The sequence below is a fragment of the Cibotium barometz genome, chromosome 7 (assembly GCF_041138505.1).
Source record: "Cibotium barometz isolate CiBa-2024 chromosome 7, ASM4113850v1, whole genome shotgun sequence".
Classification (NCBI taxonomy): domain Eukaryota; kingdom Viridiplantae; phylum Streptophyta; class Polypodiopsida; order Cyatheales; family Cibotiaceae; genus Cibotium; species Cibotium barometz.
Window position 1 is genome coordinate 2,812,412 of NC_141052.1, and position 15,170 is coordinate 2,827,581.

General features: G+C 43.0%; 1 protein-coding gene across 1 annotated transcript in view; it reads left to right on the forward strand.

Moving 5' to 3' along the window:
• LOC147636589 (cysteine synthase-like) overlaps nt 1–10,524 on the forward strand; it is a 29,738-nt gene extending 19,214 nt beyond the window's left edge. The window contains exons 2-10 of the mRNA XM_086800012.1: nt 8,004–8,113; nt 8,290–8,347; nt 8,469–8,732; nt 8,816–8,953; nt 9,067–9,118; nt 9,212–9,291; nt 9,587–9,646; nt 9,794–9,874; nt 10,142–10,524. Of these exons, the coding sequence (XP_086656138.1) occupies nt 8,004–8,113; nt 8,290–8,347; nt 8,469–8,732; nt 8,816–8,953; nt 9,067–9,118; nt 9,212–9,291; nt 9,587–9,646; nt 9,794–9,874; nt 10,142–10,234 (936 nt within the window). The 3' untranslated portion in view covers nt 10,235–10,524. The remainder of the gene's footprint in view (nt 1–8,003; nt 8,114–8,289; nt 8,348–8,468; nt 8,733–8,815; nt 8,954–9,066; nt 9,119–9,211; nt 9,292–9,586; nt 9,647–9,793; nt 9,875–10,141) is intronic.
• The last annotated feature ends 4,646 nt before the right edge of the window (nt 10,525–15,170 follow it).

A 15,170-nucleotide genomic window follows, 5' to 3' on the forward strand; every position in this document is an offset into this window, starting at 1 on the left:
ACGAGCTGAATTTGCTTGTTCTCATCACCTCTCTGATGAAATGATACTTCACATCCACATGCTTCGTCTTTGCATGAAAGACAGGGTTCTTTGCCAACTGGATGGCACTCTGACTGTCACAATGCAACAATGGAATATCCCCTGTATAACCCAAATCAACCACTAACCGAGATAGCCATAATGCCTCCTTGCAAGCTTCTGTGGCTGCAATATACTCGGCCTTTGTAGTAGATAAGGCTGTGCACTTCTGCATCCTGGATATCCATGACACAGCACCTCCTGTGAATGTAAACACATAACTGGTAGTAGACTTCCGGTTATCTGGATGACCGGCATAATCCGAATCCGTGTAACCATGCACTAATGCATCCTGTTTGCCAAAGCAAATGCACATATCCTGTGTGCCCTTCAGGTATCTCATGACACCTTTCACTGCTTCCCAATGCTTCTTGCCAGGGTTGGCCATGTATCTAGAAACCACTCCCACTGCAAATGCAATGTCCGGCCTAGTAGCAACCATGGCATACATGAGACTGCCACAAGCTGAAGCATACGGAATCTTGGCCATATCAGCCCTGTCACTATCCGACTGTGGGCTGTCCATAGCACTGAGTTTCACATATGGAGGCAAAGGAGTACTAGTCTTCTTCCCCCCATCCATATTGAACCTCTGTAAGACTTTGCCAATGTATTCCTTCTGAGACAAATGCAACACATGCTGATTTCTGTCTCGAAGTATCCGCATACCCAAGATGTGATTTGCATCACCCAAATCCTTCATATCAAAGGTTTGATGCAGCCTCTGCTTCAAGGCATCCATCTCTTTACGAGATTTCCCGGCAATCAACATATCATCAACATACAAGATGAGGATCATTAGACTGCGATCCAAAGCTTTCTTGGTGTACAAGCAGTGATCTATGTCACTTCTCCTGAATTTCTGAGATTTCATGAATGTATCAAATTTATGATACCATTCTCTTGGTGCCTGTTTGAGCCCATAAAGACTCTTTTTCAGCTTGCATACAAGCTTCTCCTTTCCACTTACTGCATAACCCTCTGGCTGCTGCATATATATCTCCTCATGGAGATCACTGTGAAGAAAAGCAGTCTTCACATCCATCTGAATCAAGTCCAGATCATCATGCGCAACCAAAGCCAACACAGCTCTAAGTGTGGTCATGGAGAGAAGATCTCCTCAAAGTCCACACCATATTCCTACTTGAAGCCCTTAGCCACTAACCTGGCTTTGTATCTTGGCTTTGCATCTGGTGCAACTTTGAGCCTGTAAACCCACTTGCATGGCAAAACCTTCTTGCCTGCAGGCAAAGGCACCAACTTCCAAGTTCCATTTTTGTGCAGAGAATCCATCTCTGACTTCATGGCACGCTCCCATAGAGCTTTGTCTGCCCTCTGTAAAGCCTCTTTATAACATGAGGGCTCCCCACAGTCAGTGAGCATCAAGTAGTCAACCCCTGGAACAAACCTGTCAGGGGCTCTGGAGGGTCTTGTGGACCTCCGTACCCAATGACCATCATTTGCAGGTTGCTGTCCAGCCTGCATATCACCCATTGGTGGCTCCTGTTCCATGCCATAAGGCTGAAAAATCATGCCCGGTATCTCCTCCAACTGTGGTATATCCATAGGGATATCTTCTGCCATCTCTGGCTGTCCATTTGGACCATTTTCAGCACCATTTAAGGGCTGGTTTTCCAGCTGTAATGGCTGATTTACAGCCCTTTGTTGTTGTCCATGATGTCCATCATCATCAAAGATGACTCTGCCAGGCTCCTGTTGCCTTGCAGGCTCCTTATACATGCATGTTTCATCAAAAATGACATCATTGCTGTGTATGATCTTTCTATTCATGGGATCCCAAAGTCTATACCCCATTTCACCTCTGATACCATATCCTAGGAATATGCATTTGTGAGACTTAGGATCAAGTTTGGTGCGCATTTCCCTGCGTATGTGCACGTACGCAACACAACCAAACACTCTCAAGTGCTTGTATGACGGAGGCTTCCCTGTCCATACTTCTTCTGGCACTTTCCCACCAAGCCTCGTGTTAGGTGACCTGTTTATAAGGTGAACGGCTGTCATAACAGCTTCAGCCCAAAAACCATGAGGTAATGCAGCATGTGACAACATAGAACGGACCTTCTCCTGTATGGTCCTGTTCATCCTCTCTGCTGTCCCGTTTTGTGGAGGATCATAAGGAGTAGAGAGCTCCCTCTTGATGCCTTTAGCATCACAAAAGTCCTGAAACTGTTTGGACATGTACTCTCCACCATTGTCGGAACGCAAAGCCTTCAGTGTTCTGCCAGTTTGATTCTCAACATGAGCAACAAACTTCTGAAACACTGAGAATGTATCACTCTTCAAACGAAGAGGATAGACCCACACCTTGCGTGTGGCATCATCTATAAAAGACAAAATATTTTGCCCCTCCCAAAGAAAGTTGAGGCATCTCACATACATCTGTATGCACAAGCTCTAACTGAGCATCTTTCTGTCCAAGAGCTTTCTTGTGGGGGCACTGTAGTTGCTTACCATATATACAATGCTCACAAAACTGAAAACTTGAAAACTTTAGAGAAGGCAAGTAACCCAAACGAGACAATTGCTCCATTCCCTTGACACTCATGTGTCCCAACCGGCTATGCCACATAGAAATTTCCGGCAGCTCGGTTGCATTTACATTAGCATGGTGACAAACACCTGCATGCATGAAATAAAGAGTGTCCACCTTAGAGCCTCTGGCAACAACCAGTGAGCCCTTACTAATTTTCCACTTTCCACGACCAAATGTGGTAACATAATCAGCATCATCAAGCTGTCCAGTAGAAAGCAGGTTCTTCTTGATCTCCGGCACATGCCTGACATCATGGAGCATAAGCTGTGAGCCATCTGAAAATACAAGCCTCACATCACCTCTGCCAAGAATCTTGCATGCATGGTTATCAAAAAAATAAACCACTCCTTCATTGCCAGCAGTATACCTGACAAACAAGTCTCTGCAACCTGTGACATGAAAGGAGGCACCTGAATCAATGATCCATGAGTGCATACCATGACCACCTGTAAGAAGTGAATGGGCATCAAGTGAAGACGTAAAGAGGACCTCATGCTCACTGCCACCTCCATGTGACACATTGATTTCTTCAATCTTGACTCCACTTTTACCCTTTGGCTTTACATCTTTGGCTTCATCTTTCTCTTTGTCTTTGCCTTTTCCCTTTTCTTTTTGATCATTTTTCCATTTGTAGCATTGCTTTTTAATGTGTCCCTTCTTGCCACAATAATGGCATTCCAAATCCTTTTTGGAGCGAGACTTGCTCCTTCCCCTTTCTTGGCTTTTCCCCCTTTGCTGGGATCTCCCACGTGCATTCATTGCATTAGACTTTCCAACAGAGTTGTTTTTCCTGTTCATCTCTTCTTGAAGAAGAGCACCCTCAACATCTGCATATGACAGCATAGCATGCGAATTGCTAGTGGCTGTCCTGAATGTGTCCCAACTCTCTGGCAAAGTGCATAACAGAAAAGTGGCTTTGAACTCATCGTCCATTGCCAACTTTTGATTAATGACCTGGCTGACAATACCATTAAACTCATTGAGATGGGCTGTCATAGACGCCCCTTCCTTCATCTGAAGACCTATGAGTTTCTTCAACCAATACACTTTGCTTGAGGCACTTTGTTGGGCATACAAGTCCTGCAATCTCTGCCACATTCCCCAAGCTGTCTTCTCTTCACGAATGCTGAAAAGTAATGAGTCTGACACAGACAACATGATAGTAGATCTTGCCAGCTCATCCATATCTTCCCACTCTTCAGCAGTAAGAGAAGCGGGCATCACACCCCTTTCTTTGATAGGCTTGTGCTGCTTTCTCTGGAGCAACACATTGTAGCACTGGGTTTGCCAAATATCATAATTATGCGAGCCTTCAAGCTTCTTGATGTGAAGCAATGAAGAGCTCTCACCTGTGGTTGCCATAGCAAAATGCAACCTGTCAATGCCTGACTCCCTGCAAAATGTGCAAACACTGCACCAAAAGCACACAAAGTGCTCACAGTTGTTCTCCCAAGCTTTATCTCCCACTGCGGAAGCAAGAATGCAACTTTTCTCCCACTGTTTGTGATGAAATCACCAAAATCTGGTTGCTGCAGATTTTGGACAGCACCTTAAATGTGCTCTGTTGCCCTTCCAAAGTACTGTACAGCAGTACCAAGTGCTCACCAATGATGTACCAAACCTGTACCGGCAAGTACAGCAGTTAAAATTGAACCTTTTTCTCACTCAAATCAGTGTACAGCCATGCCAAAACATGCACAAAGCTGTGCCAAATCTGTACCAGCAGGTACAATAGCAATAAATGCTCTCCTGGCTGTCCAAATGAGTGAAAATCAGACTTTTACAGTCCTGTACACTGCATACAACAGTCCCGAACAGAAATTGGGCAAAAGCCCCTTGACTGCAAGCTGATTTTTGAGGATTCAAGGCATAAATGTCTTGCCTGCTGCTTTGCCAAGCTCAACAAGCATACAAACTTGAAAAGCCCCTTGATTTAAGATCAATTTCTGATCATACATGGATGATGGTACATTGACGCACATGAAGGCATCCAGAGTGTTCACGATGCTTCCCCCTGGCCACATATACATCCAATACATGAAAGCCCCTTGATTTACAGGCACATTGAGTGCTTGTAAGGCATCAACACATTATCCACAGCATCAAATGCGATTGCCTGCATGCAAATCAATCCAATCGGCACAAAAGCTCGATGACTGTACTTGCTCAATTGCAAATCCCAAAAAAAAAATTGAGGAAAATACCTTGTAATTTTGTGATTTTTCTCTGATTTGCAGGCGGGTTGATGAATTAGGTGCTGCTTTTGCAGAAATGAGCAATTGAAGGAGCTGTTGTGCAGGTACGGATTCAGGTGTGCATGCTGGGAGTTGGCTGCACTGCAGATTTAGATCACCTGCACGTACTGTACGGGCTAGGCTGCGTAGCTCTCCTTAGCAGGTGACGTGGACCTGAGCGTTATGTTGACCAGAACCACGTAGCGTTGCAGCCTTACGCTCCTTAATAGACGCCTAGTGCAGACGACCAGGTATGCGTCTGTTGTATTGACGCCTAGCGCAGAGTGGCCAGTTGAACGATTAGCGACCAACGCTGAATGGGAGACGCCTTGGCTTACGTATCCTCCTGGTTGCAGTAGGCGCCTGACACGCCTGCCCCCTTGGGGTCGCCCTTCAAGATTACACGCCTCGTGGCTTTACGCCTGGCGCTTGCCCTTCTACGTGCCCTTGCAGTAGGCGCCTGACACGCCTGTATCTGGTTGCTGCTCTGCGAGCGCTGCTACGAGCGCTGCTACGAGCGCCTTCGCCTACGCTCACTCACGCGCTACCTTTTGCCACGTACGCATTCGCCTTAGGCTGCGAATAATTCAACGCCCGCCTTCGCTCACGCTTCTTCGCTCGCCTGCATTCGCCTAGTGGTGCTGTCGCCTAGTTGTTGTACGCAGCCTTCTACGAACGCTCCTAGTAGGCAGCCTGAGCTTCTTACTTGTTCCAAATTTTGCCACCACAGCCTCTGCGCCTGGTCTTCGCTACAAGCTTGCCTTCACGATTGCTGGCTCGACTGTGTGCTACAGTTGAAGGCTCTGATACCAATTGTGTGAGTGAAACAGGAATTAGGGTTTAGAGATTCATGTGTGGGAGTCATACACAGAGAGAACAAGAGAGAGAGAGAGAGAGAGAGAGAGAGTTGTGGGGATAAGTCAACTCATCAATAGCATGAGTGTGTGACAAGATTGCCCCTGCTGTCATCGACTCTACTTGCTATTGGTAAGCTTTTATGCTTAAATATGGGAGCAAGTAGTAGGAGGGAGGAATCGGATTACAAGATCACATACCCTGTGTAGTGTTCTCTTGTCCTACGTGCTCTCTTGCAGATTGTTGCTACCATGTGTTGGTGGAACAATAGAGAGCAGATGGTAGGGAACATGGGCACTTGAGAGGGTAGTGTGGGTTGCAAGTCTACATCGACAACCACTTGTTTGCCGTACTGTAGTCATATGCATTGGTATGGAAATCTGGTTAGAAATGGCCATGACACTATGTATTTGATTCTCCCAAGATCAATATACTTTATTTGAGGGAGGGGTCGGCCGTTCCGGCTCATTGTGTGTCTCTTGTCAATTCAGCAATTTACTTCTTGTATTTGAGCAAGTGTCCATCAAATCTTAGTATATTTAAGTGTATTGATTAGCATTGTGTTCAACCAAGTTACAATAATCCCTTCAGAATCTGAAGATTTGAAAGGGAGGCTACATGGTCCAACTCCCCAAGTTAATTGTTGAGGATGTCAATGGTCCTTAAGGGGGAAGTATGTTATGTCCAAGACAAGTCCATACTAGGGGCCCACGCTAGGGGCCAAGTGTAGGAAGCACCCAGTAGGAGATTATCCAACCCACACAAGAGGTTTATTAGTGGAGACATAGTTATTATAATTATAGGGTTTTTATTTAAAGATATCACTGGAGTCGGTTTAGAGCCTAGTGGCCTATATAAGCATAACCTTGGCTCAATTGTTATTATGATCGTCGAGTTTGACTCGTAGCGCATGGTCCATTGGGGGTGCTCACCAGACGACATGTGTAGGTTGTGGAATGGGACACCATGTCTTCTTGCAGGGGAGCTCTGCCTAGGATGTAGCTATGGCCTCCAGTTGGGGGATGAGTCCGGAGAGACTCTATGGCTGGGAGATGAGCCTTGATAAGCTTTGTGGTTCCATTTGTGATCTCTTGGGCAAGATCATGTGAGACCTTACAGTCTCTCACCCGTTGGTTCCATATTTGCGCTATGGAGGTTGCCCATGGTTAGGAGGCTGATAGGCAGGAGCTAGCATCTTAGCAAGTCTAGGTATGTTAAATGTTTGCCCCTCAGTTCTGTAATGGAATCTTTCCCACCATGCTTGTGTATAACACGATGATTTAGTTTTGAAAAAGTGAAAGATGGCTGGTTTTTATGGATCGTAATTGCATATAACAGGGGATGAGAATGGGAATGTATAACGCTATGGAGGTTGCCCATGGTTAGGAGGCTGATAGGCAGGAGCTAGCATCTTAGCAAGTTGGGGTTTGTTTGCGGCTCAATTCTGTAATGGAATCTCTCCCACCATTGCTTGTGTATAATGCTATGATTGAGTTTTGAAAAAGTGAAAGATGGCTAGTTTTTATGGATTGTAAGGACGGGCTAGGAAATGGGAAACAGTTAATGGAATGGAAATGGATCGGCATGATGTAAAAATATATACACAATCATGAGAACATAAGAGCGAGGACGAGAATGGAAAAGATGGGGAATTTGAAACGATGTTTCGGAGTTCTATAGGGCTGGAACATGGAGTGGGACGGGCTAGGAAACGGGAAACAGTTATGGAATGGAAATGGATCGGCATGAACGATGTTTCGGAGTTCTATAGGGCTGGAACATGGAGTGGGACGGGCTAGGAAACGGGAAACAGTTAGGAATGGAAATGGATCGGCATGATGTAAAAATATATACACAATCATGAGAACATAAGAGTGAGGACGAGAATGGAAAAGACGGGGTATTTGAAATGATGTTTCGGAGTACTATAGGGCTGGAACTGCAACTATGGTATGTGTGTATCATGCCTAAGACTGGGATCCCAGGGCAGCCACATAGAAGGGGTTTCACATACCAAGCCTGATTTGATACACTGTTTGTGATGAATTCCTTCAATTTTCTTGCGACAAGTGTGAAGCATGCACTCATACCAACAAAGGTTCCTTATTTTGTTCTATACAATGCCTCACTTGGATGTTACCGGTGATCTTTTCCAATGTGGCTCTCTTGATGATTGACGGACATCATATTTGGCATTCCATTTGTAGAAGTCCGCCCAGAAATGTAGGCTTTATTCTAATGCTCCTTTTTTCTGTTTTTGGTTTTTGGGTTGTGTGCAGCTCATAGGAAAGACACCGATGGTTTACCTGAACAAGGTGACTGATGGATGCGCTGGCTTTATTGCAGCCAAGCTTGAATCCATGGAGCCTTGCTCCAGTGTAAAAGACAGGTGCTTATCCTTATTACCTCTCTTAATACACGAGATAACAAGCAATTTTTGGGGTGGTTCAAGACCTTAATTACATGCCTTGAACATCTCTTTATCAAAATATTTTATGGTATGCTTGTTGAATTCTCTCTCTCTCTCTCTCTCTCTCTCTCTCTCTCTCTCTCTGTGGCTTGCAGGATTGGGAAAAGTATGATTGAAGATGCAGAATCAAAGGGGCTAATCATTCCCGGAAAGGTTAGTCTATTTACAGTCTGAGGATTGCAAGAGAAAGTTTATGATAAGTAATGCAAATGATGATACATGGGATAGATTTGCAAATGTGGTTTCTCAGCAGGCTTTCCTCATTTGTTGGCAGAGTATTCTAGTTGAGCCTACCAGTGGGAACACGGGTATAGGTTTGGCTTTTATTGCTGCATCCAAAGGTTATAAGCTGATCCTTACTATGCCTGCATCAATGAGTCTGGAGCGCAGGGTGTTGCTAAAAGCTTTTGGAGCAGAACTGATACTGACTGACCCTGCCAGAGGCATGAAAGGAGCTGTCCAAAAAGCAGAAGAGATAGTGAATAAGACACCTAATGCTTACATGCTTCAGCAATTCGAAAATCCTGCAAATCCCAAGGTGGTTATGCTGATATTATCTTTTTGGGCTCTAACAAGTCCTTGTGTTATCAGTCCTCACGAGTTTTGATATTTTTGTAACAGGTGCATTTTGAAACCACTGGGCCTGAGATTTGGGAAGACACTGCTGGCAAGGTTAATGTCTTGATTTCTGGTATTGGCACAGGCGGGACAGTAACTGGTGTTGGACGTTATTTGAAGGGAAAAAATTCAAATGTTAAGGTCAGTATTTGGTCCTATCAGACTTATTTGAGGATTAGATTCCATTAGAAGGCCCTGTGTATATGCCAGTTGATTGCTGTACATCACGCATCAACTTTCTTTCTTCTGTACAGATCATTGGTGTGGAGCCGACAGAAAGTAGTGTGCTGTCTGGAGGGAAACCAGGTGACGAGGTTGTCTTTTGAAGTCTTCCTGAACCGCTTCACAATTTGATTGTCCCTTCATCTACTAATAAAAGACTTTTGGATATTAATGAAGGTCCTCACAAGATTCAAGGGATTGGTGCTGGCTTTATTCCGGGCGTTTTGGATGTAGACATTCTCAACGAGGTCTTACAGGTTAGTTTGGCATTTTCTTGTACTTGAATTACATGGAAAAGACAAGTCACAAGAACTTGAGGGGCTTGCAGATTAGCTTCCTTCCAGTGAAAGGTGGCGTAATGGTCACCCTCTCTCTTACATTGATGGGGGACCCTCCCCCTATTCAAGTCCCCTCTTTCTGATAGTGGGGGTTGGATGATGTGTTATGGCCCTTGACCACATAACATAAATACGCTCAGCTATTCATCAAATGAGCACATACCCTGTAGATCTATATCATGTTGTGACAAAGAGGGTGAAACTTTGGCTGCAGGTTTCTAGCAATGAAGCTATTGAAATGGCCAAACAGCTTGCACTTAAAGAAGGCTTATTGGTAGGCACTTTCTGTTTCTTCGGGAGTTATGTTTATCTTGCTTTTCTGTATATCATAACATAGGCCATTTTTTCATTAAGCTTTTGCATGATATAGGTTTTATCTTAACCGAAGCAGTAGTTCTGGTGATGTTTTTACCTAATGTAGGTTGGCATCTCATCGGGAGCAGCTGCTGTTGCCGCTATTCAGGTTGCAAAGCGGCCAGAGAATGCCGGCAAGCTTATTGTAGTAAGTGATGCATCGACATGCATTGGATATTAATGCTGGATATACTATATAGAACAGTGCCTGATCCCATCATCGGAGCCCATCCAGGGTGCCTAAAGGGCGATGGGATGGGCAGTCTTGCCCGCCCAACTCACTGCCCATCCCATTGGTTTTGGGGGGGCATGGGGGGGTGTTCTGTATCCAGCCTAAGGAGATTTGTTACTTGGATTTTTATTTGTTTTTTGGTGAGGTCACAGCCAACAACTAACTCTATGATTCTGTGAACAGGCTGTGTTTCCTAGCTTTGGTGAAAGATATCTGTCGACAGTTCTCTTCCAGTCCGTACGTGAGGAAGCTGAGAAGATGCAACCAGAAGCTTAGGCTCCCGATTTTTGTTGTAGATCATGGCCAACTCACCTTATTCGGCTTAATTGCTAATAATAGTTAAGTTACACACTGCATGAAGTTGGTACTTTGACAACTTTGTAGCTGGTATATTATAAACTGTTTTGGGGTAGGCTTTCAAGAGTTGCAACTTTATTTAGGAGCTGTGTATTTAGTTCTTGTACAATCCTTGTAAGGGAATTTTTGAGGTGTTGATAGATTATTGACGGAAGTTTTGTAGTGTCTTGTGTGGTGTGATAAAGTTGAATACACAGTTTTTTACCCCTGCTTTGTGTGCTTGACATAAGGATGGTGTGCAGGTCTTTCTGTTAAGCATATTTGATCGGTAACTTCCTGGCGTTCATTGGTTGGTTCGGTTCTTCTGATGGATTTTCCCCCCTTGAAAATGAAGCTCCATTTTTAGGGGAAATGAAAAACCTTACGACGTATCGGAGTTCAGTGACAGGCTGTTGGCTGCATTTAAGTATGTAGATTTCTTGACCTACAACGTGCACAAAATCCCGTGCCAGATTGTCAACATTGAGTTTTGGGCCAATCATCTGATGGGGTTCTTTTAATGTACAGTTTACCTAGATTCCTTTTTGCAAGGTCTGTTGTGATTTTTTCCTTGTACACCAGTTGCTTTTGGTGAGGCACAGAATAATGGTGCCAATCCTACCCACAGTGGGAGTGATAGGTTGTGGGAAGAATTAGGCTCCTTCCAATCAAAATTATTCTTTGCTGTGGAATGCGTACGAAGATAGTGGTGATGCACAGCTCATGCATGATAAGCAAGTCGACTTTGACACATCAGAAGGGTAATAAATAGTTGAGGATAAACCTGCATAGTGAGGATAGGTAATAACTGGGTCTTAACATACCCCTTAGTGATAGTGGTTGCATCTGCTCTTAAAATAGTGGGAGCTTGAAGTTGATGTTTTCTCAACAAACTAAGTTTCATCTTTGTGATCCAAATCTCTCTCTCAACTGTGGATATAAGATTAGTGAAAGTCTAATTGAACCTTGGAGCGTTGTTCATGGTGCGTCGTGGATGACTCATTCTTCATGCTAATGAACCTAAATGGATGGGGCTGTCCTTCATGCTTGAAAACCACTAAGTACTCAATTCTTTTACATCCCACATAGTATTGGTGCGACCTCTATTTTGAAGAGAATCAATGATGAGCCGAATACTGACACAATATTTTAAGGGGACCCAATCAAACATGTATGGCGGTAAAGATCATCTATAGGGCAAGTTCTGTTCTTACTTTTGAGGAGTTGCAACCTTGAACTTCATACTGTTGCCTTACTTCCTGAAAATTTTGCTTGAGGAGTTGCATCCTTGAACTTCATAATGCTGCCTTGCTTCCTGAAAGTTTTGCTTCTGTGATTATGTTTGAAAACAAAGCTTGGGATAAGGATGCTGCCAACGACCCCAAAGATCAACCCTCTACATTTGCAACACCTAGCCCCACCTAGCCACCAGCTAACACCAACCCTTTAACACCCCACCCTCCTCTGCAACTGGACGATCCTCCTCAAGATCCCACCTCAAACAAGCAAACTGATCTTCCCCCTGCTGCTGCTATACTTCGTCTTTTGATTTGCCTTTTCTAACCTTTTCCTTGATCCTCCTCCTCCTTCCCCCTTCTCGTTGCAATCTTTAACCCTACTAACTGTGGGGCGTCATGATCTTTGAGTTACAATTCTTTTACACTCGAGTAATCTAGCTGGCTCATCAGCAAGCCATAGGTGCCAAAAAATCCTCCAGCACTTGAAAAGAGTCCTTGGTCCATAAAGAAGAATCAAGCCCACCAACAGAGCCACCTGTGATACTAGATTTCTTGAATTAATATGCTCCCCATTGTGAAACTAATCATTGTGAGCTCTCTCTTCCTTTCTCTCACATTCTCTTGCGTTGTTTGGTTCAATGTTTGCATGTCTACAATTGTAGCTTGTGATTAGGTGAGTGTAGTTGGTTGCCTTGATCTTAGAAGCTTTTCTCTCTCTTAAGTGACTATGGAGTCATAGGATAGATTAAATTGTCTTACCTTTGTTAAAGGTAGAATTGGCTCTCTCCATCCATCCTAATATTGAGGTGTTCTTTGCAATGTGACAATGCAAATACAACATTAACATTTGACTTGGTGCACCCACAAATAGAAGTTGCATTTGTGGCTCTTAAACAAGTCCTCACAACACATTTATTGCAAGATAAGATTGTAAGCTAAGTAATATTTTATACAAGACACCTTTCTCTATTCCTTTCAAAAGATTTCACAAAGTTCATAGTTTTAGACAAATGTCGAAAAAACATAAGACTTCACTTCCATTATAGTTCTCAATATGTGTCACTATATAAGATTTTATAGAGTAAATGCTAGCATTACATAGTTTTACAAACTTCGAAAAGATTTCACTTCCATTATAATTCTCAATATGTGCCACTTCATAACCACCCAAATCTTGTTATGATAAATTTGAATACTATATACTATGATGATATGGCTAAGACATATTAGTGTATACTTGAAGAATTCACACTTGCTCATCTTTGCACATCATTTCTTTCCAAAGAACACCAAAGTGATTTTTAAGTGATGTGCATGCTCATAAAAAGACTTAGTGTATACACGGATATTGTCTAAAAAGACCATAATAAAAATTCGAAGACAGAGAAAATACTAGTCATTCATTATGCGTTGGAAAGTTGCAAGGGCATTAGTGAGACTAAATGGTAACATAATTCTTGTACCTCTTACAAAATTCTATATTTAACGATTCCATGCTCTAAGATCAACTGTCGTGAAATACTTTGCACAATAAAGACAAACTATGAGGATATCCATCCTTGACAAAGGATACTCGGGTTTTACAATAACTTTGTTAAGACCCTTATAATCTACACATAACCACATGTATTTCTCACTAGAATCACTGGTGCTCCCTGAAGAGACTTACTTGGTTAAGTATGCCCCATTCAAACATATTCATTATGTTTTCTTATAACCTCATCTTCCTAGAGGCTTAAGTTGTGAATATGAGATACACCCTAGGAATAAATTTGTCCGGAACTTAAGACACTTAGAGAAGGAACTCTAATTCCTCAACACAAAAATTAGAACATAACATATACTTGCACAAATTAAAGTATAAACCTTAATAAACCAAATCAAATAAATAAGAGAGATAGAGTAGAGGTCACCGTCGACACAAGAGTGGGTTGAATCTTCCTTGGCCAAAGTGTGACCCTTGTACCACTCTCCCATATTTATATGTATTAGAAAAAGCACTTGCTTTCCAAAGAGATTGTTCCAAAAAAAACAAAACACAAGTGATTTTGAGTTTATGAACGTGCAAGCTCTACAAAAATATAGCAATTATTAATATAAAGTCTTGGGCCTACCAAAAGTATAAAATACTATTTGGTATGTACAAAGCTATGAGGCCTTACCCTCACAAAAATATAGATGCATGTTAGCCTTCTGCCTGTAAGAAGTTCAGGTGTGAACAGAGCTGATCACAAGCACTTTTTACTTTGTGTTGGTGGGGGCAGGGGTTTTTTCTTGTGAGAACACACCCTTAGTGTGTTATCAGCTACGTCAACCCTCTAAGGGTTACTAGTACGATGTCCTCCACACACTCATCATCTAATTGAGTACATTCTCGCCATTGTCTATGTTGCTCTCTGAGCTTGTGTGTGTGTTTTGTCTGTGAGTTTGTGCAGAGAATCTCCTTTCACATGAACATTGGTATCGGAGCAATGTTGTTTTGAAGACAGTGCCTAGGGTTTAGAGTTTAGCTTCTTAGCCAAAACCTCTTCATCACCGCCAAACACAGTCCCAGCGCAAGTTTCAGAGCAAGCATTATAGAACTCTTATTCTATTGCTGCTTCTGCTGCTCTTTATCTCATTGGTGCCGTTGCACATTCTGGGTGAGATCTCGCTCTGCGCACTCTCTCAAATATAGGATTTCTTCCTTCTGTTGTACATTGGTGTCATTTCTCTTAATAGTGTTGTACATTCAAGGCACACCCCCGCGCTAGCACTTCACTTAGCTTACATTGTACTACTCTTACTTTTGTTGTTCAGTCATTCAGCTTTCTTTTGACATTGGACTTATGCGTCCGCTGTCAACTTTGAACTATCAGCTTCTCAGCATTCTTCTTGGGATTTTGACTTTTGCATCATACGATTTTAATTTGTCAGCTCATTTAGCTGCATCAGTTAGTATTGCTTTATCTGTAGCTCAGTCCTTCGATTTCTACATTCAGTATTTAGTCTTCAGCATCAATGCTTAGCTCTCCGCTTTTAGCAAGTAGCTCTTGGTTTTTAGCATTCAGCACTTTGCTCTACATTCAGAAGTCTACTTTGCTCTACATTCAGAAGTCTGCTTCTTTGTCTTCGATTTCCTATCTTCAACAAGCAGTGCTTCACATCTCGAATTCAGTAGTTGGCCAAGTTTACTTGTTTAGCTGGGGTTTATTTTTAGTAGAGTCAGATTACACGCTTGCCGACTTCAAACTACTGACTCCACATTAGCATCCATGTTGACTTTAAGTCAACTTTAGAGCTGCTCACACCATGTCACCTTTGAATCCATTGACTCCACATCAGCATCATCAAATCTACTGATTGTATGATCACTCTGCACATCAAGTGCATGCGTAACATCTACGAGAACAATGTGATAGAGGTTGTGGTCCTTTTCAATGCAAAGGCAATGACGTTGCATCTCCTTGCTCATCTTGCCCAGTCCACCACACCCTGCAAATAGGTCAATCACACTATCCGCTGCATATGTGAACGTGGCGCGAGCAACCACCTGGCAAGTGAACGTTAACAAAAACATCAAGATCAAAGTTGCAGTGTTGTCCTCAAGTGACCCTTCAAGTTACATTTGGCTACATTTTAAAATCATAAATACTTAC